The 21,791-nt window shown below is 42.9% G+C and overlaps 1 protein-coding gene across 3 annotated transcripts in view; it reads left to right on the top strand.

Annotated features, from left to right (window-relative positions):
• PIANP (PILR alpha associated neural protein) overlaps positions 1-21,791 on the top strand; it is a 55,297-nt gene that overhangs the window by 23,403 nt on the left and 10,103 nt on the right. For all 3 annotated transcript variants that reach the window (XM_060762624.2, XM_060762623.2, XM_060762625.2), the window contains 3 exons: positions 15,908-15,977; positions 16,814-17,385; positions 19,011-19,092. In XM_060762624.2, coding sequence (XP_060618607.2) covers positions 15,937-15,977; positions 16,814-17,385; positions 19,011-19,092 — 695 coding nt within the window. In that variant the 5' untranslated portion in view covers positions 15,908-15,936. The remainder of the gene's footprint in view (positions 1-15,907; positions 15,978-16,813; positions 17,386-19,010; positions 19,093-21,791) is intronic.

Below are 21,791 nucleotides of genomic sequence, written 5' to 3'. Positions count from 1 at the left end.
TTATAACATAAAGGAAAGGGAAAGGGGAGAAAAATAAACAAAAGCATGTTTATACACACAAAAAAGTATGATAATAGGTTACGGAGTTTTGTTCATAAATTAAATCTACAACAGAGTGTGTTGTATCGCCAGTGATGTGTAAAGGGAGGGTATTGTTATACATATTCTCAAATATATAAAGAAATTCCATCTCCAATATCTTGTATATCAAGAGCAAGTAGATTCTTGTCACCTTGCGTTTACGTTAATATTCTGTCTTTTCATGTTGTCCCATCTTTTTCTTGCCTTCTCCAAGCTTGCATAGTAAGTGTTCCTTCTAATTATTTTATTAGTTTTACTTATACATACTCCATTCCCCCCTAGTTTTAATAATATCCATTTAAATATCCCTGAGTTAATTTCCTTTGTTACTAGTAATACATATGTAAATACTTGTTATATTAGTCTATAGTCTACGCAGGTTCTCTCTTTCTTTGTGTATATATGTGTGCGTGTATACGCACACATACATATACTACAACAACATTTATTATGGTCCATAGACCCATTAGTGAACAAACAGTCATTAATAAATTCTCCCATCTCATTGTCCAAAATCAATATACATGTTTTCAAGTAATACCCCTATCCGAGGTTAGTTTCTTTCTCAGCCTTGTTGCTATTGCAAGGTATTTTGCCACTGTGAGGGTCACCCTGTGGCATTTGTCCTCTAAAAAATATCTAACAATCCCCTACGGCTGGTCATGCGGGCCAAAATTGGATATAAGAGTTGGCTACGTTGCACTGTGTAATAGCAGCACTTCAGTAAAATGTGTTCTATTGTTTCTACTTCATTTCCTTCACAGGGACATAGTCTTTGGGATTAAGGAGTTCCAGACAATCTACCTCTTAACAGCTCAAAGGGAAATAAATTTAATCTCACCTTTGTAAAAAAATATGTGATATTAGATCACTGCAAGGCTTTTTCGATATTCGCATGTCTTTAATGGCTTTCCGTATGGCAAGTTTGAGTTTCTGGGGAAGCATGGTAAATTTGAGCAGGCTCTTAGGTCTCCCAGGGCAATATCTCGCAACCTTTGCTTCAGGGATTCTTGTGCCATTTTGAATCCCAAATGGAGCAAAAGGGATGTGGATACTACAAATGAGACCGCTTTCTGTCCATTCCTCCTCGCCCAAAGGGGTTTGGAGGCTTCACGATATAGATAGGTAGATAGATAGATAGATAGATAGATTCATATAGCTGTATAATCCACATCATTGAAATTATATGCATTTCTATTCTGATTTAGAAGTATTAACCCTCAGTTATCTTCAATCTTTTGAGTATTAGAATATGGAATATATTCATCTATTATTCATATTATTTTTAGTTCACAAATCCTGTTTTTTGTTTTTGAATAAAAAAATTTTTTAAAGTCGCAGTATTTACACTTTAGTCTGTTGGAAATAGCAACCTTCTACAAGCCTCCTATACTAGTAATTAGTTATGTATATAGTTCAGATTGCTTACTATATTGTAAATGTATGTATTGATATGCAGATTTCCTTAACTCTATGTTGTGGGAGGAACTGCAGACCATGTGACCAGATCTGGGCCTGTTCAGGACTCAAACTCCATTTTAGAGCCAGTATGCTTTTAGAAGTCACTAGAAACAGGATGCTAGACTTTTGACTCTATTAGACTCTCAGAACAGAGATGCTTTGGACTTTGGATTGTTAAAATTCTGAAAAAGATGTGCAGTGTTATCTGCATTGAGAAACTACTTCAAACCCTATCTGTAACTGGATTGATAAGAAATATACCTGTATGCTGAATACATGAAGTTTGTGAGTAAATCAACTATGTTATTTTAACAAGACTACTTTTTTTTGTCTTTAGGGAGGATGATTTAAACCAAGATGTTTTAAGGGAAAGTAGATGTTTTTGGGAAACTGAAAGAACACTTCTGAAACTCTGCTATGTGTGTATTGGCATATATTTGTCCCTAACAGTTCAAAGATATCTAGGTATATTGGTTTAACAGCCGAGAAACCTAATTGTCTTACATGTACACTAGTGGATATTTACCACTAAGGAGAAGATTGAATCAAGTAAGTTTTAACTCTTCTCATTTATTTATTTATTTATTTAAAACATTTATATTCCACCCTTCTCACCCTGAAGGGAACTCAGGGCGAAGCACAGTATATACATGGCAAATATTCAATGCCGGGACACAGATTCACATACAATACATAAACATTAAAAAAACATTTATCAAAATATTAAAATACACCATTTAAAACCGTCCTAGAATTGTATTGGCTTTTTAAGCTGCTGCATCGCATTCTTGACTCATGTTCATCTTGTAGGCTGCTAAGACTCCTAGATTCCTTTCACAGGGGATTCCTGATTTCTCAAAAGGTTATGAATGCAATTTCCCAAAAGGTTATGGAGATTTCTATTTCTCAAAATAGCCCACTCACCTCAAGTATTGTAATGTTTATGCATTCCATTTCTTACATAACAAGACCTAGCTTCCCCTGATTCATGCTTCTCACAGTTCATATTCCAACAATATGTATTATGCATGCTTGGACTTTCCTTTTGTCTCTGTGAATATACTGTACATTGTTGAACATTATTTCATCTTGAATCCAGCTGCTTCATTGGGATTTTATAAGTCTTCTTTAAAATTCTTGTTCTTCCAATCTGCCTATTAAACCAATTTTTTTGCCACTTTCTTCATATGAACTTCTGTTCCAGCTGATAAACTACTTTGCACTGTCTTTCCTGAGCCCCCAGTGGCGCAATGGGTTAAGCCCTTGTGCTGGCAGGATTGCTGATCAACAGGTCAGTCGTTTGAATCCGGGGAGAGTGGGTTGAACTCCCTCTGTCAGCTCCAGCTCCCTATTCAGGGACATGAGAGATCCTCCCATGAGGATGGTGAAACATCAAACATCCGGGCGTCAATTCTCTCACATCAGAAGCGACTTGCAGTTCCTCAAGTTGCTCCTGATAGGGGAAAAAACTGCCTTCCCTGAGGTTGTGTCTTCCAGATGTGCTGTACTAGAATTCTCATCGTATGATTCCACTTTAACTGCCTTGGCAGCATCCTATGGGATTCTGAGATTTATAATTTGGAGAGGTACCAGATGAGCTCTCTGGCAGAGACTTCTAAATGACTACATTGCAAATTCCAGTATTTCATAGGATGCAATCATATATGTTTAAATGGAATGAAACTGCTATAACTATATAGTAAGAAAGGGTCCCATGACATCTGCTCTTCTTGGACAGCTAAGCCATCAAGCTCATAGGGCAGATGAAAACTAAGATCAGTAACAACTGGAAGGTGCAGGTATTCTTTGGAAAAGTAAAAAGGTGAATCCAGAGGGAAGGCTTTATGATTAATATGGAGGCATCAAACTAATGGCAAATGCCTTTAGGTTTGTATAGCCAGAGCGATAAGAGGTTTGCAATGAAAATAAATGAGAGCCAGGGGTTGGACAGAATTACCCTTTCATTCCCTTCCATCCCTATGATCTATGACTTCAGTGTCTTTGCCCATGAGCACAGGTATAGGTACGTCACCTGGTGACTAAACTCCTAATCAGTCACGAGTGAAAATGTAAACTCCATCTGTGGGGGCAAAAAAATGTATTTAATACATGATGCAAACTGGTTTGAAGTGTTTGTGGTGAATCATTTCTCACATGTAAACTAGTATTTAATGGTACATTACACATGAATGTGAATGGCTGTTGAAGTGCTGCCAGAACATTTTCTACTTAGTGAGTACCCTCTAGATGTGCCTCAGTTAACCTAGCCAGTCTGGTCATTGGCCATGCTGCCTTGGGATGATGGAAGTTCTAATAATAATAATAATAATAATAATAACAATAATAACAACTATAATCATCTTTATTTGTACCCTGCCACCATCTCCCCAAGGGGACTCGGGGCGACTTACATGAGGCCAAGCCCAACAATGCAATACATCAATATACAGCAAAACACAGCATAAATATAAAGAAATAAAAATACAATACAAAACCATTATAAATAATACATCAACAATATAAAGTCGCACATTTAAGTCAAGGAACTCAATCTCAGTGGGCAGGGCCAGTTCCAATAGATTAAAAATTAAAATACTGGGTGAGACAACAGTTTAATGTATCTGGACAGGGGATCCAGGAGATAAGTAGAATTTGGTTGCACTAGCAGGTAAAATAAAGTGTTTGTGAGGGCACTTGCAGGACTTCGTCAGGTCAGGGAATTATTATTCATTCATTGAAGGCACACTGGAACAGCCAAGTTTTCAAGCTCTTCCTGAAGACTGCCTGGGTTTGGGTTTGTCTAATATCTCTGGAGAGTGAGTTCCAGAGCTGGGGGGCCACCACAGAGAAGGAACTCTCCCTTGTCCCCACAAGTCGCACTTGCGATGGAGGCGGGAGCTAGAGAAGGGAAGATCGAAGAGATCGTGTAGTGACACGTTGCCAGGGCTCTATCTTATTTAGGTAGAGATTAACCAAACTCCCAGTTTTATCAAACAGTTTAATTAAAACAGCACTTACTTGCTGGCTGTTTTAATAGACCAAAACATAAAACATATAGCACCCAGCCACAGAATAAATAAAAACTGATAGCAAAAACAACTCCATAGTCAAAAAGGTCCAGTCCAGTGGTCAAATGCCGAAAATTCAATAAACAAAGTCCAGAGATCAATAGTCTACACCGTAGTCAAAAGCCAGTCCAAAGGTTCAAGGTTCCAGGATTCCAAGATTACAGGAGATAGGTTAGGATACCAAAAAATCCAACAGACTTGGGGGAAAAACCAGCAGCATCCACCACCAAAATACAACAGATACTTTTCTCCCAAAGATCAGTCTCAAGGTTAGCTCCTTAAATCCAGTAACACCCAGCTGCAACCCATCTCCTGCACACCTCCACCCCTAATTGCTTTCATCCATGAACTCCCACTTACAGATTACCAAACCCTCTAGAATACTCACATTAACCCTTCCATCACCACTACCATCAATTGCAGAACATATGACATGTAGGTTCGTAAACGGAAATTTGGTCACGCAGGTAGGCGGGTCCCAAACCATTCAGGGCTTTGTAAATAAGAACCTGCACCTTGAATTGGGACTGGAAGATGAATGGCAGCCAGTGGAGCTCCTTAAACAGGAGGGTTGACTGCTCCCTGTAATTCGCTCCAGTTAGTAATCTGGCTGCCGCCCGTTGGACCAATTGAAATTTCCGGGCTGTCTTCAAGGACAGCCCCACGTAGAGCGCATTGCAATAATCCAATCTGGAGGTAACTAAGATGTGGACCACCATGGCCAGATCCAACTTCTAGTCCATCACATTTGAAGGGCACTCACATGGAGAAAGCTGTGAATCAAAGTAGCAGGTAAAGAAGTTCAATTAAGGAAAGTGGCAGAAGGAAAGTTGGGTTTAATTAGAAGCCTGTAAGAACTGAAGATCTAAAGCAGGAAGAATGAATTATGGAATTTCACAGTGAGGTTCCAGCTGCCCTAGACATGTTATGTATGTATTTATAAATATGTGTGTGTGTGTTCAATATAAAAATAACATACTAATTATTGAAGGACTATGATTTTTCTACCTCTCTGATTTTGCAGTGTTTGTGAAAAATCTTAGATGCTATTAAACCATCAAAATCTTGTAGGACATTAATTCAGAGGGAATTAAGTAAGCCAATATTTGCTCGCTTTCTTCTTTCAAATTCTAGTTCAAAGCCCAGCATTGCGGGGAAGCCCTTCCAATCCTCCCCAACACACACCTTCACATCCAACTTTAATGTCATTAAAGTCAATGTTTACATGAATCTATTTGCTCCCGCTAGTCCATTCCTTCGCTTTGTCTTTTACCTTCTTTCCTTGTCTTCTGTTTTCTTCCCATTTTGTGAGGATCACGGTATGTGTGATATCTTTTTAGGTGCATGTCTGAGGCCACCAGGGCTGGACCTGGACCACACTTTTGGTTCCAAGTGCCCTGTATTCAGGATGCGGTGACCTGCCTCCTCTGCTTGAGCTGTAGAAAAGACCACGTATATTGATACGGTCAATGCTCTCAAGTGGCATTTTTATTGCAGCCAGAGTATTTTATGGAATATGACAGCAGATCTCAGTTGGAACAAGTAGCACATCTCTCTCCTACCCAGCATGTTCTGTCCTTGGCCATTAAAGTTTTATTTTTGTGTGTAAAACATAAAGGTTTCCTCTTGACATTAAGTCTGGGGAGGGGGGTGGGACTCATCTCCATTTCTAAGCCCAAGAGCCGGCGTCCATAGACATCTCATAGAATCATAGCATTGGAAGAGACCTTGTGGGCTAGTGTGATGAGGTATGTAGAATTATAGAATCATAAACCTGGAAGAGACCTCGTGGGCCATCCAGTCCAACCCCTTGCCAAGAAGCAAGAAAATCGCATTCAGAGCACCCCCGACAGATGGCCATCCAGCCCCTGCTTAAAAGCCTCCAAAGGATGAGCCTCCATCACACTCTGGGGCAGAGAGTTCCACTGCTGAACAGCTCTCTTTACAGTGAAAAAGTTCTTCCTAATGTTCAGGTGGAATCTCCTTTCCTGTAGTTTGAAGACATTGTTCCACTTCCTAGTCTCCAGGGCAGCAGCAAACAAGCCAGCGTGAGTGTATGAAGCGCTGTCTGCAAAGATATTGGCCAGGGGATGCCTGGATGTTTGACGTTTTACCATCCTTGTGGGAGGCTTCTCTCATGTCCCCACATGGGGTGCTGGAGCTGACAGAGGGAACTCATCTGAACCTCCCACCTGTTGGTCTTCAGTCCTGCCGACACAAGGGTTTAACCCATTGTGCCTCCAGGGGCTCCAATATCTATTCCTATTATTGATGACAATGATGGAAAAGCTTTACTTTTTATATCTTTCAATGATTGTTAAGGTTAGGTTTTCCCCTGACATTAAGTGCAGTCATGTCCAAATTTGGGGGTTGGTGCTCATCTCCATTTCTAAGCCAAAGAGCCGGTATTGTCCATAGACACCTCCAAGGTCATGCGGCCGGCATGACTGCACGGAGCACCGTTACCTTCCTGCTGGAGCGGTACCTATTGATCTACTCACATTTGCATGTTTTCGAACAGTTAGGTTGGCAGAAGCTGGGGCTAACTATGGGAGCTCACCCTGCTCCCCAGATTCAAACTACCGATCTTTCAGCCAGCAAGTTCAGCAGCTCAGCAGTTTGACCCACTGCGCCACCATGTGTGTACACGTGTGTTAAAGTTTAGTACTGTATGAGCACTACTCCATTCAAAGTAGTGGGTTCTCGGGGTGTTATTCTTAAGCAAACATGAAATATGTTCTCATGTGTGTGTGTGTGTTTGTTTGTGGGATTAACATAACTCAAAAACCACTGGACAAATTGACACCAAATTTGGACACAAGACACCTATCAGGCCAACGAGTGACCATCACTTATAAAAACACTGAAAAACACAGCGGAAGGGCCTTAAAAGCCAAAAAATAAAACATCCCTTACAACGCATGTGCAAAACCACATATATACACAATTACATATACATACATACACAAAACACATATTCACAGACTGGGCCACAGCAATGTGTGGCAGGGGACGGCTAGTATATATAAAAAACATTACACAATTCCTGTCTATTTATTCAGCTCAATCCGGTCCCTTTTGTACAAACAGTAATGAGCACATATGGCTGTGTGCATGTACACACAGCTGTATTTGTATGTATGCTGAAGATGGAGGTTCACTGGGGTGGAAAAGAACACTAGCCCGGGAATGTTCTTGCACATGGACAGAGAGGAATCATTAGCTGCCCCTCTCCAAGCAGAAGGCAAACGTCTCTTAGGGTTTTTTTTTTTTAAAAAAAGAAGTAATAAATGGGCTACCTCCTGCAGCTGATCTGCCTTCTCTCACACACACACACATTCATGTACACACACACTCTCTCTCTCTCACACACACACAAGAGCTCCCCGCACGCTGTGTAGGTACAGAATATCGTCACTGGCTCTGAGTACTAACATAAGTACAACACTAAAAATAAAATCCTTTTCAGAATAAATCCTGTCCAAAATATAATAGGAGTTTGAAGCTGAATTTGGGAGGAAGCTGAAAGGCAGCGGCTGGGGAAGGGAGGGAGGGGGTCAGATTTGAGCAGTGGGGAAGATAAAATTGTCTGAAGCCCACTTGTGTGGGGGAAGGCGAAACATACTGAGCCTGATGTGCCTAGAGAAAGGAGGAGTGAGTGGAGATGTTTAAATATTGAGTGAAAGAAATGCTCACTGATGTAATGTAATGGGCAATGGCAATTATAGTTACTTTAACCATGTAATACTGCAATTCGCAATTACCCTCGCAGTGGTCATTTTAAAGCTAAACCCTGGGAAAGACAACCTGCATTAAAAGCAATGGAAAATAGGTGAGCAGGAAGGGAGCAGAAACCCGGTACTTGGGGAAGGGAAGTCACAGGATTATTGGCAGGCATCTGCGAGTGGACATTTTGTTCCAATAAGAATAATTGTCTTTTATATAACACATTTCAAGTGCTTGAAGTGCATTTTCACATTGGAAGCTTCTCTGGGCAGGGATCCGTCCTCAGTAGTGCAAAACACGCCATGTGATGGCACTGCATTGTAAGCTTCCTTGACTCTGAGCCACTTCATTGACTTGTGCTGTGCCAGAGGTGCTTGTCTTTGTGTCAATGTGTGTATGTGTGTGTGTGTGTGAGAGAGAGAGAGACTGGAAGGAAGAGAAGAAAGAGTGAGTCAAAGAAAGTTGTTGCCTCTAGCTGCAAATGGACCCATGGGAGGCTGGAAAAGAAGAGACTTAATTTGATAGGGTGTCACTATCTCAGGCCCCTTCCACACAGCTGAATAAAATCCCACATTATCTAATTTGAACTGATATATATTCTTAGGGGCTATCCCTCATTGTCCGAGTAGGATTGTCTTCCAAGATCGGTATACTGGCGATGGGCACGTAGGTGACTGTGGAGCCCTGTTCTTGACCTGCATCTTCTCCCGCAGTGAAGACATTGGTTTCCAGGTGGAAGGCGGTCCCGGTAGGTGTTGGCTTGAAGCGCCTTCCTCTTGGCATGTTTCTCTCTTTCGCCCTCCATTTGTGGCTCTTCAAATTCTGCAGCACTGCTGGTCACAGCTGACCTCCAGCTGGAGCGCTCAAGGGCCAGGGCTTCCCAGTTCTCAGTGTCTATGCCAGAGTTTTTAAGGTTGGCTTTGAGCCCATCTTTGAATCTCTTTTGCTGCCCACCAACATTCCGTTTTCCATTCTTGAGTTCAGAATAGAACAACTGTTTTGGGAGACAGTAGTCGGGCATCCGGACAAAATGGCTGGTCCAGCAGAGTTGATGGCGGAGGACCATTGCGTCAGTGCTGATGGTCTTTTATTCTTCCAGCATGCTGACGTTTGTCCGCTTGTCTTCCCAAGAGATTTGCAGGATGTTTTGGAGACAACGCTGATAGAATCATAGAATCAAAGAGTTGGAAGAGACCTCATGGTCCATCCAGTCCAACCCCCTGCCAAGAAGCAGGAATATTGCATTCATATCACCCCTGACAGATGCCCATCCAGCCTCTGTTTAAAAGCTTCCAAAGAAGGAGCCTCCACCACACTCCGGGGCAGAGAGTTCCACTGCTGAACAGCTCTCACAGTCAGGAAGTTCTTCCTCATGTTCAGATGGAATCTCCTTTCTTGTAGTTTGAAGCCATTGTTCCGTGTCCTAGTCTCCAGGGAAGCAGAAAACAAGCTTGCTCCCTCCTCCCTGTGGCTTCCTCTCACATATTTATACATGGCTATCATATCTCCTCTCATCCTTCTCTTCTTCAGGCTAAGCATGCCCAGCTCCTTAAGCTGCTCCTCATAGGGCTTGTTCTCCAGACCCTTTATCATTTTAGTCGCTCTCCTCTGGACACATTCCAGCTTGTCAATATCTCTCGTGAATTGTGGTGCCCAGAATTGGACACAATATTCCAGGTGTGGTCTAACCAAAGCAGAATAGAGGGGTACCATTACTTCCCTAGATCTAGACACTATGCTCCTATTGATGCAGGCCAAAATCCCATTGGCTTTTTTTGCCGCCACATCACATTGTTGGCTCATGTTTAACTTGTCGTCCACGAGGACTCCCAAGATCTTTTTCACACATACTGCTCTCAAGCCAGGCATCCCCCATTCTGAATCGTTCTAGGAGTTGCATGTGATGTCTGTAGATAGTCCAGGTCTCGCAGGCGTATAGCAGGGTTGGGAGGACAGTAGCTTTATACATAAGCACCATGGTCTCCCTACTGATGTCCCGATCCTCAAACACTCTGTGCTTCATTTGGAAAAATGCTGCACTCGCAGAGCAAAAGTGGTGTTGTATTTCAGTGTCAATGTTGACTTTGGTGGAGGGGTGGCTGCCAAGGTAACGGAAATGGTCAACATTTTCTAATGTTACACCATTATGCTGTATTTCTGTCATTGGAGAGGGATTGGCTGGTGACTGCTGGAACAGCACTTCGATTTTCTCGATGTTCCATGACAGGCCAAGCTTCTTGTATGCTTCTGCAAATGTGTTTAGAGTGGCTTGTAGTTCTTCTTCTGAATGCGCACAAATGATGTTGTCATCAGCATATTGGAATTCCATAACAGATGTTGTTGTAACCTTGGTTTTGGCTTTCAGTCTGCTGAGGTTAAATAACTTGCCATCTGTCAGATAGATGATTTCCACTCTGGTGGGAAGCTTCCCATCGACAAGATGAAGTATCATAGCAATGAAGACTGGTATATATGTTAGTGTGGACTCAGAGATGCCAGTTCAAAGCAGATACTATGGGACAGGGGTCCTCAAACGTTTTAAACAGAGGGACAGGTCAAAATCCCTCAAAACTGTAGGAGGGCCAGATTATAATTTGGAAAAAAAAACCATGAATGAATTCCTATGCACAGTGCACAGATCTTATTTGTAGTGCAAAAAACACTTAAAAACAATACAATAATTAAAATGAAGAACAATTTTAATAAATATAAACTCATTAGTATTTCAATGGGAAGTGTGGACCTGTTTTTGGCTGATCAGATAGGATTGTTGTTATTGTTGTCTGCTTTCAAATCATTTCAGACTTAGGTTGACCCTGAGTGAGGGCCAGATAGATGACCTTGGAGGGCCGTATCCAGCCCTCAGGCCATAGTTTGAGGACCCCTGTTGTGGGATTTTCTGCCTTGATATTCTGGGTTATAAGACTGTGTGGAAGAGCCCAGACTGGCCTCTCCTTCCTCAAACTGCCACTAGAAGGAGTTTTAAGGAGTGGTCTTTTCCTTAGGAATAGAAGATGGAGAAGATGATGAAGCTTGATCTTATGAACAGAAAACAGAATGAGAAGAAAGGTAAAGCAATGAAGGAGAAGCCAACAAAGAACCAGCAATCCCAGAAGCGGAATATGATGTATGATCCATGGGGAGACCTGAATCAACCACAAATCCTTTTTTCTTCCTTCTGATTTCCAGTCTCATTATGTTTCTCTCTAGTCCTTTAGATTGTGAACCTGAGGACAAGGATTGCCAACTGATTTTTGCAAAATAACTTGTTTTTCAAAAATTCTTTGTAAAGGATTACACTCATGATGGACTGTATAAAGCAGGAGTCCTCAAACTTTTGAAACAGAGGGCCAGTTTACAGTCCCCGAGACTGTTTTGGAGGGAGCAAACCATAGTTTGAAGAGAGAGAAAAACCAGAAAGGAATTCTTATGTACACTGCACATATTTTATTTGTTGTGCCAAAAATACGAAAAACAATACAATATTTGAAATAAAGAACAGTTTTAACTAATATAAACTTACCAGTAGTTCAGTGTCAAGTGTGGGCCTGCTTTTGGATGGTGAAATAGTCAAATTAATTAGGATTGTTGTTGTTGTATGCCTTCAAGTCATTTCAGACTTCGGGCGACCCAAAGTCTAAGGTTTGGGGGGCGGTTAAAAGGCCTTGGAGGGTTGCATCTGACCAGCAGACATTAGTTATGGATTGGTTGAAGAGCAGGATCAAAATTCTATAGACATGCAACTTTAGTCAGGCATTGCTGTTGTTTATTTGTTCAGTCATTTCCGACTCCTCGTGACCTCATGGACCAGCCCATGCCAGAGCTCCCTGTTGGCTGGCCGTGGTCACCCCCAGCTCCTTCAAGGTCAAGCCAGTCACTTCAAGGATACCATGCATCTTGCCCTTGATCAGCCCCTCTTCTTTTTTCCTTCCATTTGGGGGTGGAACTTGGGCAGTGACTTTGTTTGATCCCATCTAGTTTAGAGCATTTGCAGATTTATTTATTTATTTATTTATTTACCATACTTGTATCCCGCCTTTCTCAACCCCAAAGGGGACTCAAGGAGGCCTTACAAAGGCAACAATTCAATGCCACATGTATACATACATCAATGGATAAACAAAACATTAAAACCATCCAATTAAAACATAACATTAAAACAACAATTAAAATCACACAGACCAGGTCATATTCCAAGGCTAGTCCAGGTTGTCATTAAAATCAATTTACAATCTCTTATTGCCTCGGTCCCATTATTGACCAAAAGCCTGATCCCAGAGCCAAGTTTTTAGTTTTTTTCTGAAGGCCAGGAGGGAGAGGCCCGGTTTAATTTCACTGGGGAGGGAGTTCCATAGATGAGGGGCCACCATTGAGAAGGCCCTGTCTCTCGTCCCCACCACTCGCGCTTGCGAGGGGGGTGGGACCGAGAGCAGGGCCTCCCTTGACAATCTTAGCTTCCAAGGTGGATCATAGAGGGAGATATGTTTGGACAGGTAATCTGGGCCAGAACCATTTAGGGCAGTGGTTCTCACCCTGTGGGTCCCCAGGTGTTTTAGCCTACAACTCCCAGAAATCACAGCCAGTTTATCAGCTGTTAGGATTTCTGGGAGTTGAAGGCCAAACCACCTGGGGACCCACAGGTTGAGAACCACTGGTTTAAGGCTTTATAGGCTAAAGCCAGCACTTTGAATTGTGCTTGGTAGCAGACTGGTAGCCAGTGGAGCTGACGCAACAGCTGGAATGAGGCAAAATTGGGATATATGAAGGAACCTCCTGCCAGAAATCAGTTTTCTCCTTAGGAATATATTAGACTATATTAACCACTGAAGTTGTGGAATGAATGATAGTGCAAAACATTAGAAAAAATGCACAGCTATATAACTCTCTCCCCTACTCCTCACCCCACCCTGAAGCTTAGCCAAGGTTGTGCCGCTCTTGTTCTGCAAATGGATGCAGATCATCACTGTGCTGGAAATCAAATTGCTAGATAACCTCATCTTTCCTCACATTCTATGATTAATTTTCCACATATGTCCTTATTATTGCATTATTCTCTTCAGAATCAAAGGATCTGCTCAGAAAAAGCAATCCTCTCAGGGCCACATTAGTCACTGTGTGACACCAGAACAGCCTTTTACAAAACAAGGAAAACGGTGTCCATCTCTTCCCCTGTCCCATCCCTGTGGCTCTTTGCAGAGACTCAAATGTGTGTTTGCAAGGGATCTGGATCTGAATTTAAATACAAGATAAAGTGTCTAATCACAACTGAATCATGTTCCATGAGAACAATGTTCAAGAGATTAAAGTAATAAGATTGCAATAAAAAAGCGATTTAACAGGTAGTAAAAATGCACATCAGATTTACCAGCATATAGAATGAGGAGTGAATTTATTTTCTAAGACAGAAATTTACTCTTTACATTTTGCAGCCATCTGTTCCAGTTACTTTTTTTATCTGCCCATTTATCTCTTCTTCCCTCTGCTCTCTGATCAGGTGTAGGCAGGCGTACACACAAAAGAAATCAGGGGAAGAAGACTCTCACCAAGAAGAGAGTTGAGCAGCAACACTTTCCCTCAAAGCAGAGGTCTGTCTGGCAGCTCTAGTGAACAAGACAGGAAAATGTTAGCACATTGGATTTCCCTTCCAAATTAGTTGGCTGGAAGGCTGGTTTCAGCCACACACCGAGGACTAGCTGCCAGACTCCAGCACAAACAGGAGCAAACCTAGGATTTGGTAGGGCTCATTTTGGAGGGCACAGCTGAACTGGACATTATTTCCAGTTCTTGGATGGACTGCATGACTGGCTGTCAGACCTGGGACCTCTCAGCCTGTAGACCCGCCTTAATATTGAGGGCTTCATCATGATGAAGGCATGATGAAAATACTTAATACACATATTGGAAAATATCAAATATAGGAATTAGAAAATATATATGAAATCACAAAGGGATATGTATGCATGAATATTCACTTGGGAGGAGATGCTCTTCCTAAAAACTGTAAATTAGATACCACAAAGAGGCCAGAAAGAGGCCAGGGTATAGGAAATAAATGTCTTAGGCTTCTAGCAAATATCAAGAGACCCTTCCATACTGTACCAAGCAAGGCTTATTGTAAGATTAATGATGTAGCCTTGCCATCAAGAGGCTTCTTCAGGAGGGACTTATCTCAAGATGGATGGAAGTTCTTGCTATCAGTAGCCGGTGGTAGACACTCTGGCTCGGTGGGGTACAGGGTGGTCCTCTAGGAGCAACTCTTTAGCTAAAGGTGCTTGATGGAAGATTAAAGGTATTGGAGTTAAAAATATGCTGTTGGAAACAATGTAAAATGAAATTTTGTGACGCACATTATGATGCTTGTATGATATATGCATATTATTATAAAGGGTATATGAACCAAGGCAATTCCTTTGTTCACTGTCTTCCTGGAATACCAGCAGGATCCATATCTGGTTGGCGCCAACTGAAAATAAACCGTACCTTTGCAGACCTCAGGAACTCTCTTTTGTCTCATTTTCTCAAACCTCCTTCAATTACACTAGAGAAAGAATCCACTTTAAATCTGGTTTCTGCCTCCTGCAGAATTTTGGGGTTTGTAGTTTTGGGAAGAGGCTTTTAACAGTCTCACTAAACTACAAAGCCCAGAATTCTGCAAGAGGCAGAAACTGGATTTAAAGTGGATTCATTCTCTAGTGTGATGAGGTCATTGTTGAAGACACAGAAGCTGGAACACACTAGAACTGAGTATCTGAGAAAGGAGACTGAGGGTGGGCAGAGGGAGTCTAAAACTGAGCTACACAACCAAAAGCTTGTCTGTACAAACATATAAAAGCCCAGAGAAGTAGCGTAAGTGCCCATTTGCTGCTGGCTGCTGCTTTTTCTTTAAAAACTGTGTTTTGAATCAAGATTTATTTTGCCTGTGTGAGAGGGGAGAGGAAGGGGCAGAAAAGAGCAAAAGGGTAATATGCGAAAGTAGCTTGAGCCCACTGGAAAGTAAATACTAAATATTTCATGGACACAATTTCCCCTCGCTAAACTCTTAAGCAGACTTGGGTTTTTCCTCGCTGATTCATTCCCTTTAGGTATCTCGTGTGTTTATCATTCTAATTTTATTCATGTTCTGTTTCTTGTCTTCACACACAATTAAAATGGTTCTTCATATTAAATGGATTACATGCTCTGTGCTATAAATAAATGTTGGAATTAAGATTCTGTTAACTTGTTTTAAGTGATAAGAAATCAGAGGCGCCAGACTTCGCTCTCAGTCCCAGGAGGGGCTGCATACGTGCTCCTGCTAATAGAGAGCGCCTTTGTATATACATTCTCCCTCCCCGGACCCTCGTTCTGCTGTGAATGTTGGGCAACAAGCAGCCCAGGATGGGATTTCCTTTATATTTTCTGCACAATCTGCTTGTATTCATAACACGGCATGTTCGTGGAAACTGAAAGGACCCACTGGAATGGTTTAGAAGTTGGTGGTCACTGGGTATTCATACATCAGGAATTTGGAAATCATTTGGGTAACATGCAATCTACATTTCCCCATTCTTTTTTATTATTTCCTTCTTTAGTGAAGAATATGAGACGGATTTACTGCTGAATGGAGAAACTGTTGCCTCTAGAGATGGAGACCAGTGCCAGGTAGGCTCACATGTACTTTAGAAAGTATGATACAAACAGGGTAATGCTAGGACCAAGTAGTTGCCTGGGGATGTTTTCTTTAAAGAGAAATTCATGGCTGCTCCTATTGCAAAACACAGTGCCAATCTAGTAACTGCAGTATGCAAAAGAAGCACAGGTAGCTGAGTGATGAGGGGAGGCATCAGTGAAGAAAGTTACTGGAAAGGTTTGGGTGGACTGGTTTAATTGATTAGGACTGGATTGGGCTAATAACCTTGGAAAGTATGACCTGCTTTTTAGCTAGATTTAGACAGGGTCCTGTTGGGAATTTCACTAACTGAGGCATGGGAAATTGTTTAAGCACCACCATTGGGTTACAATGGACCCACTCTCACTCACAGGCATGATGGATGGAGGGAGACTACCAAAAAATGGGAAGTGGGAGATTGCTGGATCTGGGAAGGAAGGCTGCAGAACACATCCATTCAGGCAATCCTGTTTACTCAGTGGTTGCAGATGGCACCACCAGACACCATGGCACCCCTGGTGGTGCAATGGGTTAAACCGTTGTACCAGCAGGACTGCTGACCAAAAGGTTGGTGGTTTGAATCCAGGGAGTGGGGTGAGCTCCCATCTGTCAGCTCCAGCTTCCCATGCAGGAACATGAGAGAAGCTTCCCACAAGACTTAAGGAGGGGAACCTCCTGATGGCTTTCCCCCTGCCTTCTCCTCTTCCCTCAAATGGAAACCAAACCACCATAGCCTGAGAGCAGGGAATCTTATAGGGCATGGTCTCCGGAGTACTAACCCAACTCTCATGCCCACTCCCCTCCCTCTCCCTTTCCCTCTCCTCTGCAGCAACACAAGGCTCCATGTCATCTCCTGCTACCGTTTACTTCGGCTCTGGCTATTGCTACTTCTCGCTTCAGCAGCTCCATCATGCAGCGCTTGGTCTCTTCGCACCCGGGACACGCTGGCACAAGCACGGCCACTTTGCAGCCATCGCAATCCCTCAGCTCTCAGATCCGTTTGCCTCCGGGACAAGAACTTTGCTCCGGAGAAAGGCTCCCTCTCCCTCTTGCAGCGCCAGCGGGCCCTGGCTTCCAGGGGAGCTGGCCTGCGCAGTGCAGCGCGGCTGAGGCGCCAGGCCCAGGGAAGCCGGCCTGCCACCCCGTCGGGCTTTGAGGATGGGCTGTCTTCCTCACAGTACCCCTGGGCCATAGTTTGGGGGCCCACAATATCAGTTGAGGATGGAGGTGATGCCAACTCTGCCAACCCAGGCTTACCGCCCCTGGATTATACCTTTGTCTCATCAAGTGGGATGGCGACAGCACAACCCAATTCCCATTCACTGTTACACAATGAAGGGCTCAACCTGCGCCAGACTCCAGCCACACTACGGCCCTTCCTCTTTGGACCTCGAGGAGAGGGTAATGTTCACCCACTTCCTTCTATGCCCAAGAACAGATGGGACCAAGATCCTTCATTGCTCTGGTGGATCCCAAGTTTCTGCTAAATGTAGCTATGTGACCTCTCTTTACCCTACCCCATATATCTATCAACCGGCTTTCTGCCTGGGCAGTGTTACCATCAGCCATTATGGGACCAAGATAGTAGTGGTAGTGGTGGAGGGGGAGGCGAACAATGAAAAGCAGCCACGCAACCAGCTGGCTATAACTTAACAGGTAACAAGAAGAAGATGTCAGCCTCCTGGATCTCTATAGCAGTGTTTCTCAACCTGAGAGTGGGGACCCTCAGGTTGTCAAAGGGGTCACCAAAGACCATCGGAAGACACAGTATTTTCTGTTGGTCATGGGGGTTCTGTGTGGGAAGTTTGACCCAATTCTCTAGTTGATGGGGTTCAGAGTGCTCTTTGATTGTAGGTGAACTATAAATCCCAGCAACTACAACTCCCAAATGTCAAGGTCTATTTTCCCCAAACTCTACCAGTGTTCACATTTGGGCATAATGAGTATGTGTGCCACGTTTGGTCCAGATCCATCATTGTTTCGGTCCACAATGCTCCCTCAATGTAGTTGAACTACAACTCCAAAATTAAAGATCAATACCCACCAAACCCTTCCAGTATTTTCTGTTGGTCATGGGAGTTCTGTGTGCCAAATTTGGTTCAATTCCATCATTGATGGAGTTCAGAAGGCTCTTTGATTGCAGGTTAACTATAAATCCCTTCAACTACAACTTCCAAATGACAAACTCAATCCCCACCCAGTATTCAAATTTGGGTGTATCGGGTATTTGTTCCAAGTTTGGTCCAATGAATGAAAATACATCCTGCATATCAGATATTTACATTATGATTCATAACAGTAGCAACGTTACAGTTATGAAAGTAGCAACGAAAAGAATTTTATGGTGTGGGGTCACCACAACATGAGTAACTGCATTGAGGGGTCATTGCATTAGGAAGTCTGAGAAACACTGCTCTATAGGATCCACAGGATGCTTGTTTTCCCTGTAGGTGGCTGTAGCAAGAGAACTGGCTGGCCATTGAAAGCAGTGGCCATTGATCAAACAGGTTAATCCCTGTGGGAGATAATCATAGTGGATGCTAAATTCTTCCATCCGACAGAACCAAAAAATGTTACTTAACGTTCAGTTACACTTACAATACACAATGTGTATGTTGCAAACATGATACCAGCTAAGGCAGTGGTTCTCAACCTGGGGTCCCTAGATGTTTTTTGGCCTACAACTCCCAGAAATCCCAGCCAGTTTACCAGCTGTTAGGATTTCTGGGAGCTGAAGGCCAAAAACATCTGGGGACCCCAGGTTGAGAACCACTGAGCTAAGGTGTGCCAACTTCTTTGAGAGAGCAGAGCTTCTGTGTGCCTTTAAGAATTTGAGTGATTAAGCAGAAATTGGGCAGGTGAGGCCTTTCCTTTCACTACAACCGCAATGCTCCACTTTCTAGATCCGACTTCTTTTTTAAAGGCACACAAAAGCGCCCAGCCAGAAAAGCTGACAATCCAAGATAAGACTTACAGCTTGCATGTTCATCATTCTCACTGACTTTCCCTGTCTTTACGTATTCCAGGTGTGGATCCTCAGCTGTATGTTACCATTACGATCTCTGTCATTATTGTTCTAGTTGCTATGGGAATAATACTCAAATTCTGGTGAGTAGATTTTAGGAGGCTAAAAGAACCATTCCACAATTCATCTAATATGAGGGAAGTTACTATGGGATGTGAAGGCAGTACATTGAAAGCTAGCAGTTTGCCTGTGAGCTGGCAGTATACCTGATTGCACAAACCGATTCTTTCAGAAGTGGTCAGGCTTCATAAATCAAGTCACTTAAATCCAACAGCTCTGTATTATGGAACATGTCCTTCCAGGTGTAGCGCTGGATAGGAATATGTACATGGCATGTTATGTAAATATCAAAGAAAGGCACCATGTTATTTCTTCACAGTTCACTTCTTTCTCTTCCTGTGGGCAAATCTTTCCACCCTACTTTGAATACCTTGGTCTATGCTATGTAAAATCCATAGGCTACACATTGCCTCACACTACCTTAACAGACTCCTGATGTTTTTCCTAACAGCTGCTTCTTAACAACAGTGAGCTGCTGAGCTTTTCCAAATGCATTTGGAAACATCTAAGGTTTTGGCATTTTCACATTGACAAGAGATTGTTTGTTTTGTGTAACACCAGTGGGCATACTGATTTGTGCATATGAGTTGTGTACAGATTAGTAGCATCCATATATATAATCCAAACATTCATGTGGATTTATTTTAAACTGTAAAAATATTTTAATTTTAAATTATACATTGCAAATATATATTTGATCTTTTTAAAAAAATAGGTCATTTTTCTCAACTCATATTTGTTTTAGTCCAACTTTTTATTATTATCATTCCTGAATTAGATCATTATATTTCTGCTGTATTCAATTTAGGATGTAGACTGGCATGACATTTTCAAGGTGTTTGGTCCATAGCTTTAGAGAGCACAGATATTATGTGCAAAAGATCCTGTGTTGAATGCCCAGGATGCATCTACACTGTAGAATTAATGCTGTTTGCCACAGTTTTAACTGCCGTGACTCAGTGCCACAAGAGGAGCCCCAGTGGCACGATGGGTTAAACCCTTGTGCCGGCAGGACTGCTGCCTGAGAGGTCAGTGGTTTGAATCTGGGGAGAGTGGGTTGAGCTCCCTCTGTCAACTCCAGCTCCTCATGTGGGGACATGAAAAAGCCTCCCACAACCATGGTAAAACATCATGAGGAGCGGCTTAGGGAACTGGGCATGTTTAGCCTGAAGAAGAGAAGGCTGAGAGGAGATATGATAGCCATGTATAAATATGTGAGAGGAAGCCGCAGGGAGGAGGGAGCAAGCTTGTTTTCTGCTTCCTTGGAGACCAGGACACGGAACAATGGCTTCAAACTACAAGAGAGGAGATTCCATCTGAACATTAGGAAGAACTTCCTGACTGTGAGAGCCGTTCAGCAGTGGAACTCTCTGCCCCGGAGTGTGGTGGAGGCTCCTTCTTTGGAAGCTTTTAAGCAGAGGCTGGATGGCCATTTGTCAGGGGTGATTTGAATGCAATATTCCTGCTCCTTGGCAGGGGGTTGGACTGGATGGCCCAAGAGGTCTCTTCCAACTCTTTGATTCTATGATTCTATGATTCTATCTGAGCGTCCCCTGGGCAACGTCCTTGCAGACAGCCAATTCTTTCACACCAGAAGTGACTTGCAGTTTCTCAAGTCACTCCTGGCACGAAAAAAAGTGCCACAAGGACTCTTGGCATTTGTAGTTTGATGAGGAACTTTTTGGCAGAAAAAGATAAAGGCCTTATTAAACTACAGCTTCCATGATTCCATAGCACTGAATTATGGCAGTTAAACTAGTGTCAACCTGCATGAATTCCACAGTGGCAATGTAACCCTCTGAGCCAGAAGAGATAGCACATCTACACTTACCACTTAGATTAATGTAGATGAGGATCAGCCCTGCGGTGGCTACATGCCCACAAGGCTGAACCATGGTAATGTGAGGCAAGGCCACCATAACGCACCCTGGCCCCATGTTACCGAAAGTTGGGGGAAAGACCAAATTCTGGCTCAGAGTTCAGTTTCTCCCCAACTTTGGGGCCAGTGGGGATGGCATCCTGTGTTTCTTGGTCTTGGGCGATCTAAGGAAAAGGGACAGCAGCCCCCTCCACTCCCCTGGTTTATGATTGTCTCTGGCCACAACATGGAGCCTGCCTCTTCCCCGTTGCTTGGCCTGACATCAGCCAAGACAACAGGGAGTGCTAAGAAGCAAGAGGAGAGAGAAAGGGGAAATTCCTCCTCTCCCTTCCCTTAGTGCCCAGTTGCTCTGACTGATGTCAGGACTAGCAATGGGAAACAGGTAGATTCGGTATCACAGTCAGAGTTTGGCGCCACCCGGTGGGGAGGACTTCCTTTGCCCCACAGAAGCTGGGGGAGTCCTCATGCAAACACATACTGGGACTGATTCGTCATCTAGCACACCAGATCAGGCCTAATTTAAATATTTGTGCATATGTGTCCTGAGACTCGGGAGTTGCTGCTGATCAGTTGAGACAATGAAAAACCAGATTGATAAAGCAGCTTCCTATGTTCTAAGGGCACTTTTACAGAAATATGATATAAAGCTTGATTTGTGCTAGAGAGGCAAAATTGATGTCTGAATCAGAGTTCTGCTTGGTGGAGTGCACATTTGTTCTGCATTGAGAGCTTCTGAAGGGAATATAAGCTAACGTTGCTAGTGAAGGTTTCTTTATACATGTTTTTTCTCTATAAAGTCTGCTTTCTCCCTTAAGACACCATCTGTGTCTTCCCAAGACACCA

This window comes from Anolis sagrei, chromosome 2 (assembly GCF_037176765.1).
Source record: "Anolis sagrei isolate rAnoSag1 chromosome 2, rAnoSag1.mat, whole genome shotgun sequence".
Lineage (NCBI taxonomy): Eukaryota > Metazoa > Chordata > Lepidosauria > Squamata > Dactyloidae > Anolis > Anolis sagrei.
Note: the sequence above shows the minus strand (reverse complement) of the source record. Positions and strands in the feature narration are given on the sequence as shown.